At 53.6% G+C, this 15,187-nt stretch overlaps 4 protein-coding genes across 4 annotated transcripts; 3 read left to right on the top strand and 1 right to left on the bottom strand.

The window, feature by feature from the left end:
• Positions 1–1,421: 1,421 nt before the first annotated feature.
• On the bottom strand, positions 1,422–3,731 carry CPAR01_03679 (zinc knuckle; the record flags this gene model as incomplete). Its single annotated transcript, XM_060487966.1, has 1 exon — positions 1,422–3,731. One exon carries the CDS (start codon positions 3,729–3,731, stop codon positions 1,422–1,424), a length of 2,310 nt encoding a protein of 769 aa, XP_060352172.1.
• A 3,863-nt stretch (positions 3,732–7,594) lies between these two features.
• CPAR01_03678 (ORMDL family protein) lies at positions 7,595–8,330 on the top strand (the record flags this gene model as incomplete). Its single annotated transcript, XM_060487965.1, has 3 exons — positions 7,595–7,730; positions 7,866–8,224; positions 8,286–8,330. 3 exons carry the CDS (start codon positions 7,595–7,597, stop codon positions 8,328–8,330), a joined length of 540 nt encoding a protein of 179 aa, XP_060352171.1.
• A 1,099-nt stretch (positions 8,331–9,429) lies between these two features.
• Positions 9,430–10,878, top strand: CPAR01_03677 (uncharacterized protein; the record flags this gene model as incomplete). Its single annotated transcript, XM_060487964.1, has 1 exon — positions 9,430–10,878. One exon carries the CDS (start codon positions 9,430–9,432, stop codon positions 10,876–10,878), a length of 1,449 nt encoding a protein of 482 aa, XP_060352170.1.
• A 1,947-nt stretch (positions 10,879–12,825) lies between these two features.
• Positions 12,826–14,084, top strand: CPAR01_03676 (O-methyltransferase; the record flags this gene model as incomplete). The annotated part of the gene is made up of 3 exons (XM_060487963.1): positions 12,826–13,039; positions 13,398–13,575; positions 13,724–14,084. The coding sequence occupies 3 exons, from the start codon at positions 12,826–12,828 to the stop codon at positions 14,082–14,084; spliced, it is 753 nt and encodes a 250-aa protein (XP_060352169.1).
• Positions 14,085–15,187: the final 1,103 nt, after the last annotated feature.

Genomic DNA, 15,187 nt, shown 5'->3' with positions numbered 1-15,187 from the left:
CATCCCCGGTCTCCCAACTCCTAGTCTTATATCCACTATGGATATCCACCAAACCACTGCATCAAAAAATACCCATGCATCACGAACCAAACATTCAAACAAAAGGAAGAAGAAAAAAATCATATCCACAACTTTAACCCAGCCCCCAGACACTGACCGCACCGCAAGTTCGCAACGACGCACTTACACACCACACACGCACACACCACACACACCGACAAATCGTCAAAAACCCTCGTCCGTCCACACAACAAGTCCACGACAAATTTTTCATATTGAAGCCCAAGTGTTTCCCAAGGGTGCCAAAACCAAGGCAATGCCCACGACGTGGTCGACATTGTGACTAACACACCAAGCCTAAGCGCCGTCCATGTTCAACCAAGTTACCGACATACATCAAAACGAACAAAATAGACACGCCCCCGGGGAACAAGAAGACCAAGATATCCTCTTTTTCCCCTTTTTCTTCTTTCACACCCCCCCAAGCCGCGCGGAAACTGCCCTATCGCTTTCCTCTAACCCTTGACTATTTCCATCCCATGCCGAAACAACTTGCGGTAAAGAGCAGGTTAGTATCGTCTAGACGACACGGCCTCTTCACCGTCAATGATTCAATCTTCCTCCCCCAGCCACGAAAGTGGCCAGCCAGGGATGATTTCCCAATGTCGTGGCATTTCACAATGAGTCAAAAATCGACATGATCCCTTGTTAGTTTCCCAGAACGAGACTTCTCGGTCTCGGCTACTCAAAATCCATGTCTTCAAGTGATGAAAAAAAATTCAAAATCCAGATGTAAAATGCATCCACAGGCCAGTCAAACACACCAGGTCCGATGACGAAAGTTTATGAAACGCAAAATAGTAGTAATTCTAACCCACCAGCTTTCTGTGCGAATAACCGGGGGGTTCATTAAGAAAACTACTGATCCCGAGTCCTCTCCAAAACACCTACTGTCTCCCGCACCCGGCTTCTGGTCAACCTAATGACCCTGATCCACTTCCGAGATAGGGAATACTGTTGTGTGCAGGAAATCAGTCCACGTCAACTTGCGCATGCGCAACGATTGGCCCGACGCAACTCCATCTTCCCGCTTGCAAAATGTAAAGCTAACCACCACCCCCTTCCGCCCTCGCCGCGCAGTTTCGTCCATAGTCGTTCACCCAACCATAAAGGCAAGGCTGTCGTCGCGCATTTCCGTCGCGCATCGTCACGCTGCTGTCTGAGTCTCTTTCCCTCCGATTTCGCTTCGAGGTTTTTTTGTCGCAACTCGTACACTTTTGTCGTACATGATGTTCCTCGCCTCTTCCCGTGACTTCGCACCACCTTTGCTCGCGGTCGCGCGACACACCCATCCATCCCGTCCAGCGTACTGTACGCCCCTTTTCCAACGGCGTCGCGCGCGAGCCAATCATTCCAAACCCTCATCCTTGCTTCCCACCGCGTTTGTTCTTGCCCCTTCGGCGCGATGCCGCCGAGCCCCCACCGTTCTGCTGCTGCTGCGCGGCTCCCGCATTGGAGTTTCCGGAATGGTTCCTTGTCCTCTGCTTCTTCGGCGGATTCGGTCCTGCTCGCCCGTGTTGCTGCGACTGCGGTGCTGGGGGCTTGGGGGGCAAACCGTTCGCCGGCTGGCGCGACTGGTTGTTGTGGCTTCTAGACATTCGCGAGTACGAGCCCTGTGGTGGCGGACCTGGAGGTGGAGGTCCTGGAGGGAGGGGAGGCTGCTGCGCTGACCACCCATTTCGCTGCTGGCCACCGCGCCCGTTTGACTGCGTCTGCGGTGGTGGTCCAAAGTTGCCGGCGTTGATCTGGAGGTTGGTCGACATCTGGATGTTGCCGAGTGGAGCACGCGGCTTCACCTTCTGACTGATGAACTCGCCCTCCTCCGACCCGTCGCTATCGGGGTAGAAGATGTGGTTTCGCTTGGCTGCAGAGCCCTTGATCGAGAGAGGGGCGAACTTGGGGTTCTGGGGCTGACTAGCGAAGTCGCTGATCGGGCCATCGGTTGCGTTCTTGTCGACGTAGAGGTGTCTGTTCTTGAGCGTCCACGTTTCGCTTTTCGGTCTGTCACGGTTCAGATGACAATCGGAAGAGTAGTGGCTCTCGTTTCCGCAAAAGCCGCAGAAGGCGGGGAACGGCTTAACCTTCTTGATCATCCTCGGAGGCTTGTATGACCGCCAGACTCTCTCGCACTCGTTCTCCTGATGAGCCTGGGAGCCACATAGGGCACACTCCATACCCTCCTCATCCAGATGAATAAGCTTCTCCTTGCACTGGGTCTTGCCGTGGCCGAGCTGGCGACACTTAGTGCACCTCTCGCGTGTAGGACAGTTCCACGAAAAGTGGTCGGTATGTTCGCAGAACTTGCAACGAGTGTTGGGGCAAGCCATCGAGGTGTGTCCGAGAGTTGCGCAGTACACGCAGATCTGGGCGGTGTCTGCCAGGCCAGGGAAGTACTTTCGCTGCTGCTCCAGGTCCTCCTCCTCGGTCATGATCGCCGGTCCAGGTTCACCTTGCTCTTCCTCCATCTCCTCGTCCTCATCGTCCACCACTTCCACCACGTCGTTTTGAGATGGTGTTGTAGCCGAATGCTGATCGCTGGACTCCCGTCTGGCACCGGAAGGAGGTGATACTTCTTGAATGTCGTCGTCGACCTCGTCCTCGTCGTCGTGGATGATCAGGGGCGACTCTTCCGATCCTAGCTGGCGGGTAGGCTTCTTCACAGCCGACGCCAGGATGGAGGCCATGTCAGTCCTCGTTTCGGGCTTGCGTGACTCGGTGGTGGCGGCCGGGGACTGCCTCTTCTTATTCCACTGCGCCCGATGCACAATGTAGTCCTGCAGAGCGGCGACGAGAATTTCGGGCGTGAGCAGCTGCTCCTGCTCGCTATTGCGGCTGATGAATGACTGGGCCCAGCTCTTAAACTTGGATCTCCACACTCCACTGCCTAGGTTGTTTCCCTTTGGTTGCAAAAGCGTCTTCTTGTTGGGCTGGAAGAAAGTCATACCCTCATAGACGAAAGCACTCTTTTCATTTTGTGCCTTTTCTTTCTCGAGAGCGGCGGCTTCGGCTCTTCGCTGCTGTCGAGAAATTTTGGGCTCCTTTGATGCCGGTTGGGCAGGTTGGGCTGGCTCGGCTGCCTCGGTCGGTGCAGGCGCTTCTTGAGAATCGGATGCAGGTGTGGCAGCAGGCGCGCTTTCCTCCTCAGCAATAGAGACCTTGGCCGGCAACGGTGCGGCCTTGGTCTTGGGCCCTCCGAGTGATGTCCGGATCTGGGACGTGATGCCTTGATTCCATCCAACTTGAGATGGGCCACTCGCCGCCGCCGACATTGAACGGGTCGTCCGTTTGCTGCCTGCATCTGACTCTTCCCCCGAAGAAGACGCCTTTGAACGCGTGCGAGATCCGGCGTTTCCTCCACTCTCTGCGGCGACGACCCCCTGGTCTTCGGGTTTGGGTTCGGAAGGTAGAACCTCTCCGTCTTCCTCCAGCTCGCCCTCATCGGCGCCTTCCGAGTCCATTGACACATCCTGCTCGACTGATTGACCGATTTGCTCCGTTCTCGCTCGCTTGGCCTCGGGCTCATGCGATGAGGCCCGATGAGATTGTGATCCGTTGGGCATCATATCTCCCTGCTCAACGTCTTCCAGCGACCGCTTCTTCGATACTCGCTTGGCATCGTTCCCAGTGCTAAGCACCGGAACGGCTTGTGCTGCTGACTCTGATGTCTCCATGATGTAGCGCTTGATGGCGGTGTGTGAAAATTCAGTGACTGCGGTGTACTGTAAGATATACCACGCTGTACCAAAATTCGACGTCTCTCCAATGCCTTACTTTGAGGTGTCAGGAGTTCAAATGAGTGGGTGCCGTGCTGAAACACTCCGGGAAAACGTGATGTCTTTCCCAAGTTGGTATATTTCGCATTCGTGTGTCCGGCAAATGAGAATGTGAATCACAACTCCAAGGTCATGAGAATTCGCGATTTGCCTGAGGATGACAATGCTCAGTCGTGCCTAGAAACCCTAATTCCGATCCGCTGGGAACTCGCCGGCGGATAGACTTGCTCAAATCAAGCGATCGGAGTGCTTGAGTGAGAACGGATAAAACCTCAACGGTCAGTATCTCTCGACGTCGTTCGGCATCAACAGGAAAAGACCGCCGTTTCCTCTGATCAAAAATTGTATGCAGGGTTGTTTGTCGGGTACCCACAGCAGACCAGACGTCACAAAAAAACGGCCAGCCGAAGAATAACCGCGTATGTGTCGCCAAACCGACGCGCCGGGCCTCTTGCACCTGGCCGCGGCTGACTCTGCCTGTCGGTCTTCACTACCTGTACTGCCGGGTCCCGTCTTTCCGTAGACACCTTGACACCTCGCCTCGGTTTGTTCGATTTTTCAGAGGTGCGGGCCACGGCACAGTGCCAATCTGCATCTCTCACCTTAGTCATTATGTAAGGCAGGTCCCTTTCTCCTCGCTTGACCAGGGGACCCGACTGATTGCCCTGTCAAACCTGGGACCTTCACTAATTACAGGTCGGTGCCCACCTGAGGCGGTGTCGGACTGGTCGGTGTCATTTTGCAAAGCAGAAACTCGGAAGCGAAAGTGAATGCTTCTAGAATTGGCACCTCGGGCCTATCGATTTTCATCTAATTACAAACATCCAATCCGCAACCCGCAGAACTGAGGAAAGTAGAAATGAGATCCTGGTGGTCGGAAATGAGGCTAGAACTTTTCTGCACACCTGCCACCTGGACCAAGCGTCGACAATGGCAGGCGGACGAGTTACACAAATTGGGGCAAGAGTTGGAGGGGTTCAATGGATGGCCCATGGGAAAGGTGTGGTATTATGCGACACCTTTGAACGGGCATATCGTGGTCTCATGAATCTGCTGCTTTCTGTCCAAAGTGTGACCACGGTATAGCGTGTTGGAACTTCGCGTCGTCCGGGCGCAAGACACGCCACGAACTTACCCGCGAGACTGAAGCTGCAATGAGTAATGGGCTTGAATGTAGTTTAGTATTCACGTATCTCTGCAACATCAGCTGGCTAAACGTCTGCGCCTATGCGTGTTGCAACAGCTCGATATCGACAGACGTGACCAGGGGTCGGGCCTAATGTGGACAAGAAACTTTGGCATTCCATCAGTGACGCACTTTGTGTGGTTCGGTGAGATATCCCGGATGTCCAGGAATTCCACGTCTCCTTTTCTTACCTATCCGTCCATCCCACGCAACGCAACGAACCACTACAGGCAATAAGTTGTCGCACAGCCCGCTTAGTGGAGACCGAGGGCGACAGATTTAGCTCAGATAACGATGACTTTTGTCAAATCGAGGAGCGGAAAGGTGGGAAGAAAACAAGCAACACCGTATGTCTTGGGGAAGACAAGTACGGAGTACAGAATACGGAATCTGGGACGGCATCGACAACTTGGGGAGGAGGGTCCATGCCGCCATCGTCCTTCTTTGCGCGCCTCCATCCGTCTCCGTACGCAAATCTGGAAACGATGACCAGACGCCGGGAACCCCAGGTGTGATGTGATCCATGTTATGATGTGAGGCGAAGAGAAGATGGCACGCATGGGCCGTATATGATCGTGCTGCTCTGCTGTTGCTGTGCTCCTTCCGGCTCAACAAAGCTTAGCCTCTCTTCAGTCCTGGATGGCATGTTCATGCCGCGTATGTAGGCGTTCCTGTGTGATAGGGTCGATCCAGCGGTTGTATCCGGATGGGTGTGAGAGTGCTTCCACATCTGGCCAGTCTGCTCATTGCTTGCTGTATCTCATCCTCCCCAATGGCCATTGACCACCGATTTGCCGTCACTAAATGTCGGAAATAGGGGCATCTTCCTAGTTGAATGTGGCCAGGGAAACCCCTTCCTGGCCCCAATTCGCTAGCAAATGCGCCTGTGAACCTACGCCGCATGCTGCTCCGGCCTCCGTCCCGCGCTATCCATCCTGCAACACGATTGGCCGGGCCAGGAAACGCAGGGAGCTTACAGTACGGATATCTGTGCGGCAGGACAGTGGCATGTTGGGTCTGAGTCTGACCGTCTGTCTGGCTGGCTGTGCTTCACGTCGGCCATCAGTGCCCTTCCCGCGGGACGCGTCGCTGTATGTACGGAGAATGCAGGTAGGTATTCGATCTTTTCTCGTGCTTAGTCTAGCCGTGGAGCCGTGCTCTCGGCAGGGTTGCGCGCATGCCGTATGCCATGTGCTGTATGTGAGAGCTGGGGGAGGATCTGTATGCAACGATCAGAGTCCCTTCTTTTCTTCTTCTTCTTCTTCTTCGATGGTGGGGGAGGGAGAAGGTTGTCAAATCGAGCAGCATATCGTCGGGTGTGTGTACCGGCTGGGCATGTCGCACCTGATGGAAAAGCTTCCTGGGCCAAGGCGATAAGGTGCAAGAGCCTCTTTGCAAGTTGAGAGCGAGATAGTGGCGGGCTTCCCATGCCATCCGCACATACCTTCTACGGCTCCCAGAGGCGGGAATGCCTGCCCTGCTTCCCGCTCTGTTTTCTCTCCTGTGAACGCAGGTGTCCCTGGTCCAGTTCCAATTCCGTCCAGTCCTCCTTTGGTTCCGGAGCCTTTGCGTCCCGTCCATCCAGTCAGTTCCCGTCTCTTTCTTCCATCAGGACCTGCCAGTGCTTGTACTGTATGTAACTCCCCCTCTCCAAGTCTCCCGTACCCGCTGAAATTGGGGTGGTCCCCTGAACGACCCTGACCGGGTGGGGTGGGCTCCATGCCCGTCGTCCGCATCAATGTGTCCTCCTCTCGGTACGCTCGTGTCGGCTGGCACTGGCTGCCATGAACTGGGAAGGTGAGGGAAACTGGTGCTGTCTGTAGTTGTCTGTCGGCTCGGATCCCAATCTCAAGTTTGTCCTGTCGTGTCTTTTGCTGGGAAGGAGTGGATGAGTGGAGTCTTCACTGTGCCTGGTTCCCATTGCCTGCACGCGCAGCTGCCCTGCACCTGAGGCCCTGTGCCGTGGCCTTGTCGGGGACTGTCCAATAGCCCCATTCTTTTTTGTCCTCCTCCCTCCACCCCCCAGTTGAGTGCCCCCGTTCCGCTGGCTGCTGCTGCTGCTACCCTACTATGAATATCTAAGGGAAAATGTCCCATCCTCTCCTTCATCCCATTGCCAAGTAGACTATTACGACGACGGCATCCCCAACATTCGCAGCCAGAATCTCGCTCTCGCTTCTCTTCGACTGTCCCGACGACACCTTTTTCTCTACTCTCGCTTCCATCAAATTTCAACCACATTCAGTCCAGCATCTCCTATATACAACACCTGCATCAACATCAAACTCAACGTAACGTCAATTGCTGCTCGCTTTCCCCGTGACATCATCAAGGGGGCCGCCAGCACACGACAAATCCATCACTCCGCCGAACCCCAGCATCACGAGGACGCCGACGACGATCCCGAGAGCCCGCAGAGACTTTTCCCTCTTCCATTCCACCCACAAAACCCAACTCGCACCCCAACGCCCCCTTCAACACCGCCAAACTGTCTTCCCCAATCCTCCTCTCTCGCACCGTCTCGTACGACGCGGCCACAAATCCTCCGCGAAGTGGCAGCGGATCGTACAGAGCAATGGCGGAACCCGGTGCCCGCAGAAGGAGATCTAGCAGTATCCTCCAGGTCCATTACGAACCCCAAGAGACACTCGAGCAGATAAGCGACCAGGCCGTCGTGCCTAACCTCAATGCGAACTGGGTCAATGCCAAAGGTGAGCCCCGCGCGAAGCTCCCTAATCGGAAGCTATCCCATGGCCCCTTTCCATTCTCTTTGCTTTGGTCGCGTGCCAACCCATCTAGTCCCATTGGAAGATAGGAAAACAGTAACTGACAATTACCATCTACAGGCGCCTGGACAATCCATTTCGTCCTCATCCTTTGCTTGAAGATATTCTACGATGTCATGCCGGGCGTGTCACAGGAGACATCCTGGACTCTGACGAATATCTCGTACATGTTTGGATCCTACATCATGTTTCATTACGTTCGCGGCGTGCCATTCGAGTTCAACGGCGGTGCTTTTGATAACCTGAACATGTGGGAACAAATCGACGATGGGGCTCAATACACACCCGCCAAGAAGTTTTTGCTCAGCGTGCCAATCGTGCTGTTCCTCCTCAGCACGCATTACACGCACTACGACCTCGCCTACTTTAGCATCAACTTCTTGGCTGTGTTGGTAGTTGTCATCCCTAAGCTGCCTTTTGTATGTTTTCCCCCTTTCTTAACACAAGACATACAAAGTTCAAAGCTGACAACGTACGCAGAGCCACCGGATGCGGTTTGGTCTGTTCAATGACTCCGATTACTAAAATGCGCGGCAATATGGCGTTAGGTTCTGGGAAGCGTGTTCCGAGAGTGGGAAAGAATGGAGTCGACAGAAGGCATACATAGCGAGCATGGTCCGACACGGAACACACAGAGCTGAGCATTGCAGACTGCAGATGCTGAGGGGAGCTTGGAGACAACAAGCGCAAGGCTTTTCGACCGCGTCGAGAGCTCCGTCAAGGTGCACAAATCACCACTCTTCCGTTCTCGAGTCACAACTACGGACGCCGCTCATCGGAGTCAACAAGCTGTGGGTGTCGAGTATCATGACCAAAGGTATACGGTGTGCTGCAGAATTATCACGAAAAGCGAATGGCAGGCGACCAAATGATGGAAGAGGTCCGATAGAGGTCCCGCCACCAATATGTACCCAAGCGTTTTCATCAATTTCCAAGCACAGGTTCAAACATGCAGCTGCCCCATCAAGATCGTATAGTGAGCGCCAATAGTGTCGGCAATGCGTGAAAAGACTTCAACCACTCGCGCCCTCCAGTGCTCTTACTCGCCAAAACCAACGTATCTCTCATGGGAGACCGTATTCGCAAGCAACCTGGCCTGGCTGTCTAGCTCCAGAACGGCGCCTTGAGATATTCCGCAGAGGTTCCAGTGGCTTGAAGAAAAAACCTTGACTTGTTGCCATCGATATTTGGCTCCGTCAATCTGGAGGAAGGAGGAGGAGCTTACGTCCCAAGTGGATCAAGTGGGAGAAGCTTTCTGCATAAGCTTCGATGGCTTCACAACCCTGAGGTCTACGAACTTCATGTTGAGCCCCGGTGTCTGATTGTTGCTCCATCCGGCCCAAACTCTCTTTCCGACATCATGAGAAATCGATACTCAACAAGCCATGCAGACATGAAGGACTATCAAGGATCAAGGTCGCCGAAGGCCACCAGGCCGACGGTTATAAGTAAAGCGAGTCGAAGAGTAGACTCCAGACTTTCTCCTCTTCCATCCTCATCCGATTCATCAGTCACTCGCTCACTGTCATCGTGTAGGGAAGGCGGGAACCTTTCACTTCGTCTCTTAGTCAATCGTTTTTACCATTTTCTCTCATTTCCCACCTTACCCCCCTTCTCAGACATCATGAGGGTCACCGCCATCGCCGTTGCCGTCCTCTCCGGACTGGCCCAGTCCCAGATGTTCACCTCGACCCGTCCGGCCGGCTGGCAGCCGTCGCAACCCGACTTCCCCGCCGTGCCCCTGGACCCGCAGACCATCTTCGAGACGACCGTGTCCCGGGTCTTTGTGCCCGGCCCCGGCCGGCCGACCTGGACTTGGAGCACAAAGGTCGTCACCGTCACCCAGCCTTGCACGACTACCTCCACGACTACCCCTTGCACCACTTCCACCAGGAAGCCCACGCCTACCCCGTGCTCAACTTCCAAGAAGCCTACTACGACTCCTTGCTCAACCCCCAAGAAGCCCACCACGACGCCTTGCTCAACCCCCAAGAAGCCCACCACGACGCCTTGCTCTACGTCTAAGCAGCCCACCACGACGCCTTGCTCAACATCTAAGAAGCCCACCACGACGCCTTGCTCTACGTCTAAGAAGTCTACCACCACTCCTTGCACGACCTCTAAGAAGCCAACGACCACGCCTTGCTCTACTTCCAAGAAGTCCACAACGACTCCTTGCACCACCTCTAAGAAGCCAACGACCACGCCTTGCTCTACTTCCAAGAAGTCCACAACGACTCCTTGCACCACCTCTAAGAAGCCTTCACCCACACCTTGCAAGTCTTCCTCCGGCAAGTCTTCCTCCAGCTCGAAGAAGTCCTCAACCACCCACAAGCCCAAGACCTCTTCCAAGGTAGTGGTAACCTCCAGCCGCCGTCATAACGCCACAACCCCTTGCACTTCGGCCACCAAGAAGGTGACGACTTCCCAGAAGCCCAAGACCACCACGACCGCCAAGGCCACCACCTCTGCCGTCGTCGTTGTCCTGTCTTCGCAGAAAGCCGTTTCATCTTCCTCCAAGCCCGTTGTCGTGGTCTCCTCCCAGCGCGCTGTGCCGCCTGCGTCTTCGGCCTCCGTCGTTGTCGTCGCGTCTTCGCAGAAGGCTGTTCCCGTCACCCCTCAGGCCTCGAGCACGCCTTGCCCTACGGTCACCAGAGTCCGTTACCAAAACTCTACCGTCACTGCGAACAAGCCTGCCACTGTTCCCTCGCAGCCTCCCGCTCAGCCTCCAGCGCAACCTCCTTCTCAACCTCCTTCTCAACCTCCTTCTCAACCTCCTTCTCAACCTCCTTCTCAACCTCCTTTTCAACCTCCTTCTCAACCCCCTTCGCAGCCTCCGGCTCAGCCCCCTGCGCAACTTCCCGCGCAACCTCCCGCGCAGCCTCCCACGCAGCCTCCCACGCAGCCCGCTCAGCCGCCCGCGCAGCCTCCTGCCCAGACTCCGGCGCAGCCTCCCACCCAGCCATCTACCACTGGAGGCAAGCCCTCCACGGTCGCCACCGCTAGCGGCAGCTACGTCAAGGCGCCTCTCACGCTTGCCGGTGCTCTCCTGGTCGCCGCCTTCTTCCTCTAAGTTTCTCTATCAACTAACGGAAGACGCTTTTACAAAAGTGCCTGTGAGGGGTATGACCCACTGCAGAGTAGCTACTGGAAAGCAGTTACTGGAAACAAGTAGACTCCTGCCTCTGAGGTGAAACGTATGATATGGAGATCAGTGGTCGTTCTTGAAGAGAAAAGGGAGGGGAAAGTGTTGAGCGGAAGAGCATATGAGAATCATCAGCCCTTGGCGTGGGATTTTTGGGCAACAAAAGACTTGATTCTGTCAGGAGTAACTTCCTGTCGCTCCGTCTCTTTGTTGCTAGATATATCGCGGAGGATTTTTGTTTCTAGTTGTGTAGTTTTTTGTTAATTAGGTCACTAGACATTAAAGTTCCCCCGCCTTAATACAACACTTTGGAAACCACTTCATGACTGGATTTGCCCTTGATGAGAAAGTGAACTTAGGAGGAAATAGGTTACGCGCAGCCATTAAGCACGGTATGTGTTCAAGAGAAAAGTTGAGTGCAAAACGCCGTTACATAGATAAGTCAGCTATTTGGGTTTTTGATGTGGTTATTTACAATGTCACTGAAGAATCACCTTGCTGTGCAGTAGTCGTCCCTCGGAACCGCCCCTCCTTCCCGAAACAGAAACGGCATTTGTCATGGGATGGTGCGGTGTGGTCTGTAAGGTACTCAAGTAAGGAACCTCGGGAGTAAGGTACCTTAAGCAGTAGATAGTCCCGCCGCAACGGCACCGAGCGCGTCTGTAACCCGTTTCCAAAAACTTCCCTTCCATCCCAACTCCCTTTTTTTTCCCTTCTTCTTCGGCCGGTACGGACTTAATCCAAAGTTCGCATGATGTCGTGCAGGCAAATGCAATGTTTGCCCGTTCCCTCTCTCTCAAATCGAACTGCAAGATTAACCTCCCGCTGTAAAACAAGCACCTGTCAAGAAAAAAGTACAAAAAGTAAAAGGGTAGCAATTCCCCAAGTGGGCAAGAATGCGGCGAAAACGGAGGGCCGATATCGAAGTAACCTCACAATAGTAACTACAACCCCCCTCCTCTCCAAAAGTGCCGTGTGTCAGGCCCGACGATTTCTAGACGTGGAAGTTGTAGCAGTTCGATGCGGTTGGTTGGGTAAAGATAGATCCACCAAGCGCCTCGTCGTCTGAAGAAGTAAGTCCGAACGAAGCAGGCTGACTTGTGTGCTTCATCAAGGCACCCAATCGCCGAGCCGAGCTTTCATGGCGACTTCGGCCGAACAGGCAGGTTAACTGGTTACTTCTATCTCACTTATGTCCGGTACGGATATTCTTTGAATGCCATTGGAGTCTTCTATTCCTTCTGGCGGGGGGTGGTGAGTGTGGGCGATTGCGCAACCGGGGGACGCTACCTACTGACCACACTCGACAACCGGCATCTTGCTCCGAATGCGGGGGATGGAAATAGGTGGGGGTGGAACCCACACCGATGAATGGAGGGGTCGATCTCTGCTTCAGCTCTCGGAACTAGGGCGCGACGTTTGCTCTTCATGTCCACCTGTTCCGCGCGCGGGATGGGACCGGGGTTGTTGTGACACGATGTCCGTGGTTGTCACTTGTCATCTAAGGTATGAGAGGATGACTTAACAATCGACGCCAACGCGACGTCTGGCGGGGGAGGAGGGGAGGGGGGTCGTTTGGGAACTTCATACTTGGCATAAATACACCAGGCTCTCTCTCTCTCTCTTACCATTCTGGTTTCTCTGTTTGGAAATCACAACTTTTGCACTTCATACACTTGTTTGACGAGAAGTGCCGACGAATGGTCCCGTTGCGATCCACCTGACTCGACCCAGTTCAACCAGCTCACCTCATCCTCATAACGTCTCACAAACCGACAACGCTCTTACTAGACAACTTTGATTCTTCCAATATCCAAGAAAACCGCGCCCATTTCACAGCTTCAGAAAAGTCACACAGCCAAGCACAAAGCAAAGATGAAGTCCTCCGTCTCGGTCCTCTACCCAAACGAGTCCGTCTCGCGCAACGTGACGACGTATTCCGAGTCCCGCTCCACCGACCTGCCCGCGCACATTATCGCCTACCACGACCACATTGACAAGACGCAGCCCGAGACGTCCATGTTGATGATTAGCAATTTCCAGGCGCAGAACCACATTTGGATTGCGAAGCTTATTGGGGCCAAGAGAAGTGCGTTCTTTTCTATCGACCTCTTTTCTCGTTTTGCCGCTTTCTTTCTGCGTTTGGGTGAGAGAGGAGAGGGCGTTTGACTCGGTGGGTTTGCTTGAGAGTTGTTGGACGCTGTCGGGCCTGCGACGCTGTGTCTCCTGTGAAGCAACTCAACTCAACCATAGTCCGAACTCAAGTGAGATATTAGAGAGATCTAGGTGAATAATTCAGGGGGTTCTCAACCTTCTCTGCAATGCCTCATGTCTTAGCCACGGCCAATTCTCGCGGAGCCAAGGAGTCAGGGTTGACACACGCGGCTCTCACGCAACTCAACCCAAAACTCAGAAACCAATGCTAACAAAACATCACCCCTCCATAGTCCTCGAAATCGGCGTCTACGTAGGCTACTCCGGCATGGTCTGGTCCCACGCCGTAGGCCCAGAAGGCACCGTCACCGGCCTCGAGTTCAGCGCAGACTACGCAAAGCAAGCCGAGGAGGCCTGGGCCGCCAACGGCATCAAGAACGCGTCCGTCATTGTCGGCGACGCTCTGGAGACGTGAGATTCCCTTCCAAGGCTCGAATTACTACTCTTTTGGCCCCTCTAGTGCCACCAAACCTTCGTCGGATAAGAACGAAGAAGATGGGTAGCATTAAAGGGGCTGTGAGAGACCACCTCCATCCACCTAACTAACACTCAAAATCAGCCTACCAACCCTAAACCCCTCAGAACCCTACGACCTAATCTTCATCGACGCCCAAAAATCAGGATACCCATCCTACCTATCCACCATCCTCGCCGCATCGCAGAAAGACGGCAAGAACCGTCTCCTTCGTGCGGGCGGCCTCATCGTCGCGGACAACGTCCTCCGCCGCGGTATCGTCGCCGACGACTCGGACGAGAACCCGTGGGTGCAGCGCGAGAAGGGCGAACGCGCAGCGTACTGGAAATCCGAGGACGTGGATAAGCTGCGCGAGTTCAACAGCGCCGTGCATGATGAGCCGAGGCTGGATTCTTGGCTGATGCCGTTGTATGATGGTGTTCACCTTGCTAGGTTGGTTGATTAGGTGTGATGCGAGATGTTGCGAAGAAATAAACAGGGGACAATGGAGATTGGAAAGGGAAAATGATGTTGCGGACTTTAGAGTAGATGTGTAGAAATGAAGATACGATTATGAAATTATGAGACTTTCGTTTGCCACCTTTTCTAGGCAAATCTCGGCGGCATTTGGCATGTAAATCAATTGATAGATCAAGGTATGTCCAGAACTAGCACGTATTGATTCTGGAGATTTATGAACCAACCAATCCAGACGTCACAACCTAATGCACGATCTCTCTGCTTGATCTCCATGATTTGCTTCTCTCTTAAAGACTTGCTTCACTTGGGTCAAATTGCTATTCCTTTGTTAATCGGAAGCCTATAAGGTTGCCGCTCAACCCTCTTCGTGCAAGCACAAAAGCCTCCCTTTCGAATAACCAAGGCTGGGCCATACCGAGCCGCTCGACAAGCTGATATTTCTTTCATCGGAACAAAGACTCTCTCCTAAAAGCGAGTATGTTGAAGATTGCCTATCTGTCCACCTCTTCCTGGAACTAGAGTAAGGCTCGCGTATCAGAGCCAGAGGCGCATGGAAAGAATACTGGTATTCGAAATTACCTCCTAAGTAGAACACTCAACTCCTTTTGTGAGGTTAGTCTTGAGATGCTTGAGGTGGGTGTATATATAATTATAGCTTACATATGCTTGAAGCCAGTCGACTTCCAACACAGAAAGGGAGACATCCAAGCGCGAAATGAGCAACTTGTTCAAAATGAAGAGTCTTCATTGTCCTCCTTAGTCCCCTCCGTACACACTCAGCCAGTTTCTTTCTCTCGTCAACATCAGAGCCATTGTGTTTATTCGAACAAAGTAAACTTCAACTTTCAAAAACACATATCACAAAGATCTACGGATGCCATGTTCACGAGAAGCATGTCTGCATTTCCCCTTCGCGGGGTCTATATCACAAGACTTCCCTCCAAGCCCCAACTATCAAGAGACGGAAAAGAGGGACAAGACAACAAAAGCTCACCCATTCTTCAAAGACTTCGAAAACCCCCAAGCTTGATAACACTATAGAGCAATTGACACACATCACCAACCTCAACTCGAACCAGTCCACCTCCT

This window comes from Colletotrichum paranaense (genome assembly GCF_030867605.1).
Source record: "Colletotrichum paranaense strain IMI 384185 chromosome Unknown Scaffold_3.1, whole genome shotgun sequence".
Taxonomy (NCBI): domain Eukaryota; kingdom Fungi; phylum Ascomycota; class Sordariomycetes; order Glomerellales; family Glomerellaceae; genus Colletotrichum; species Colletotrichum paranaense.
Note: the sequence above shows the minus strand (reverse complement) of the source record. Positions and strands in the feature narration are given on the sequence as shown.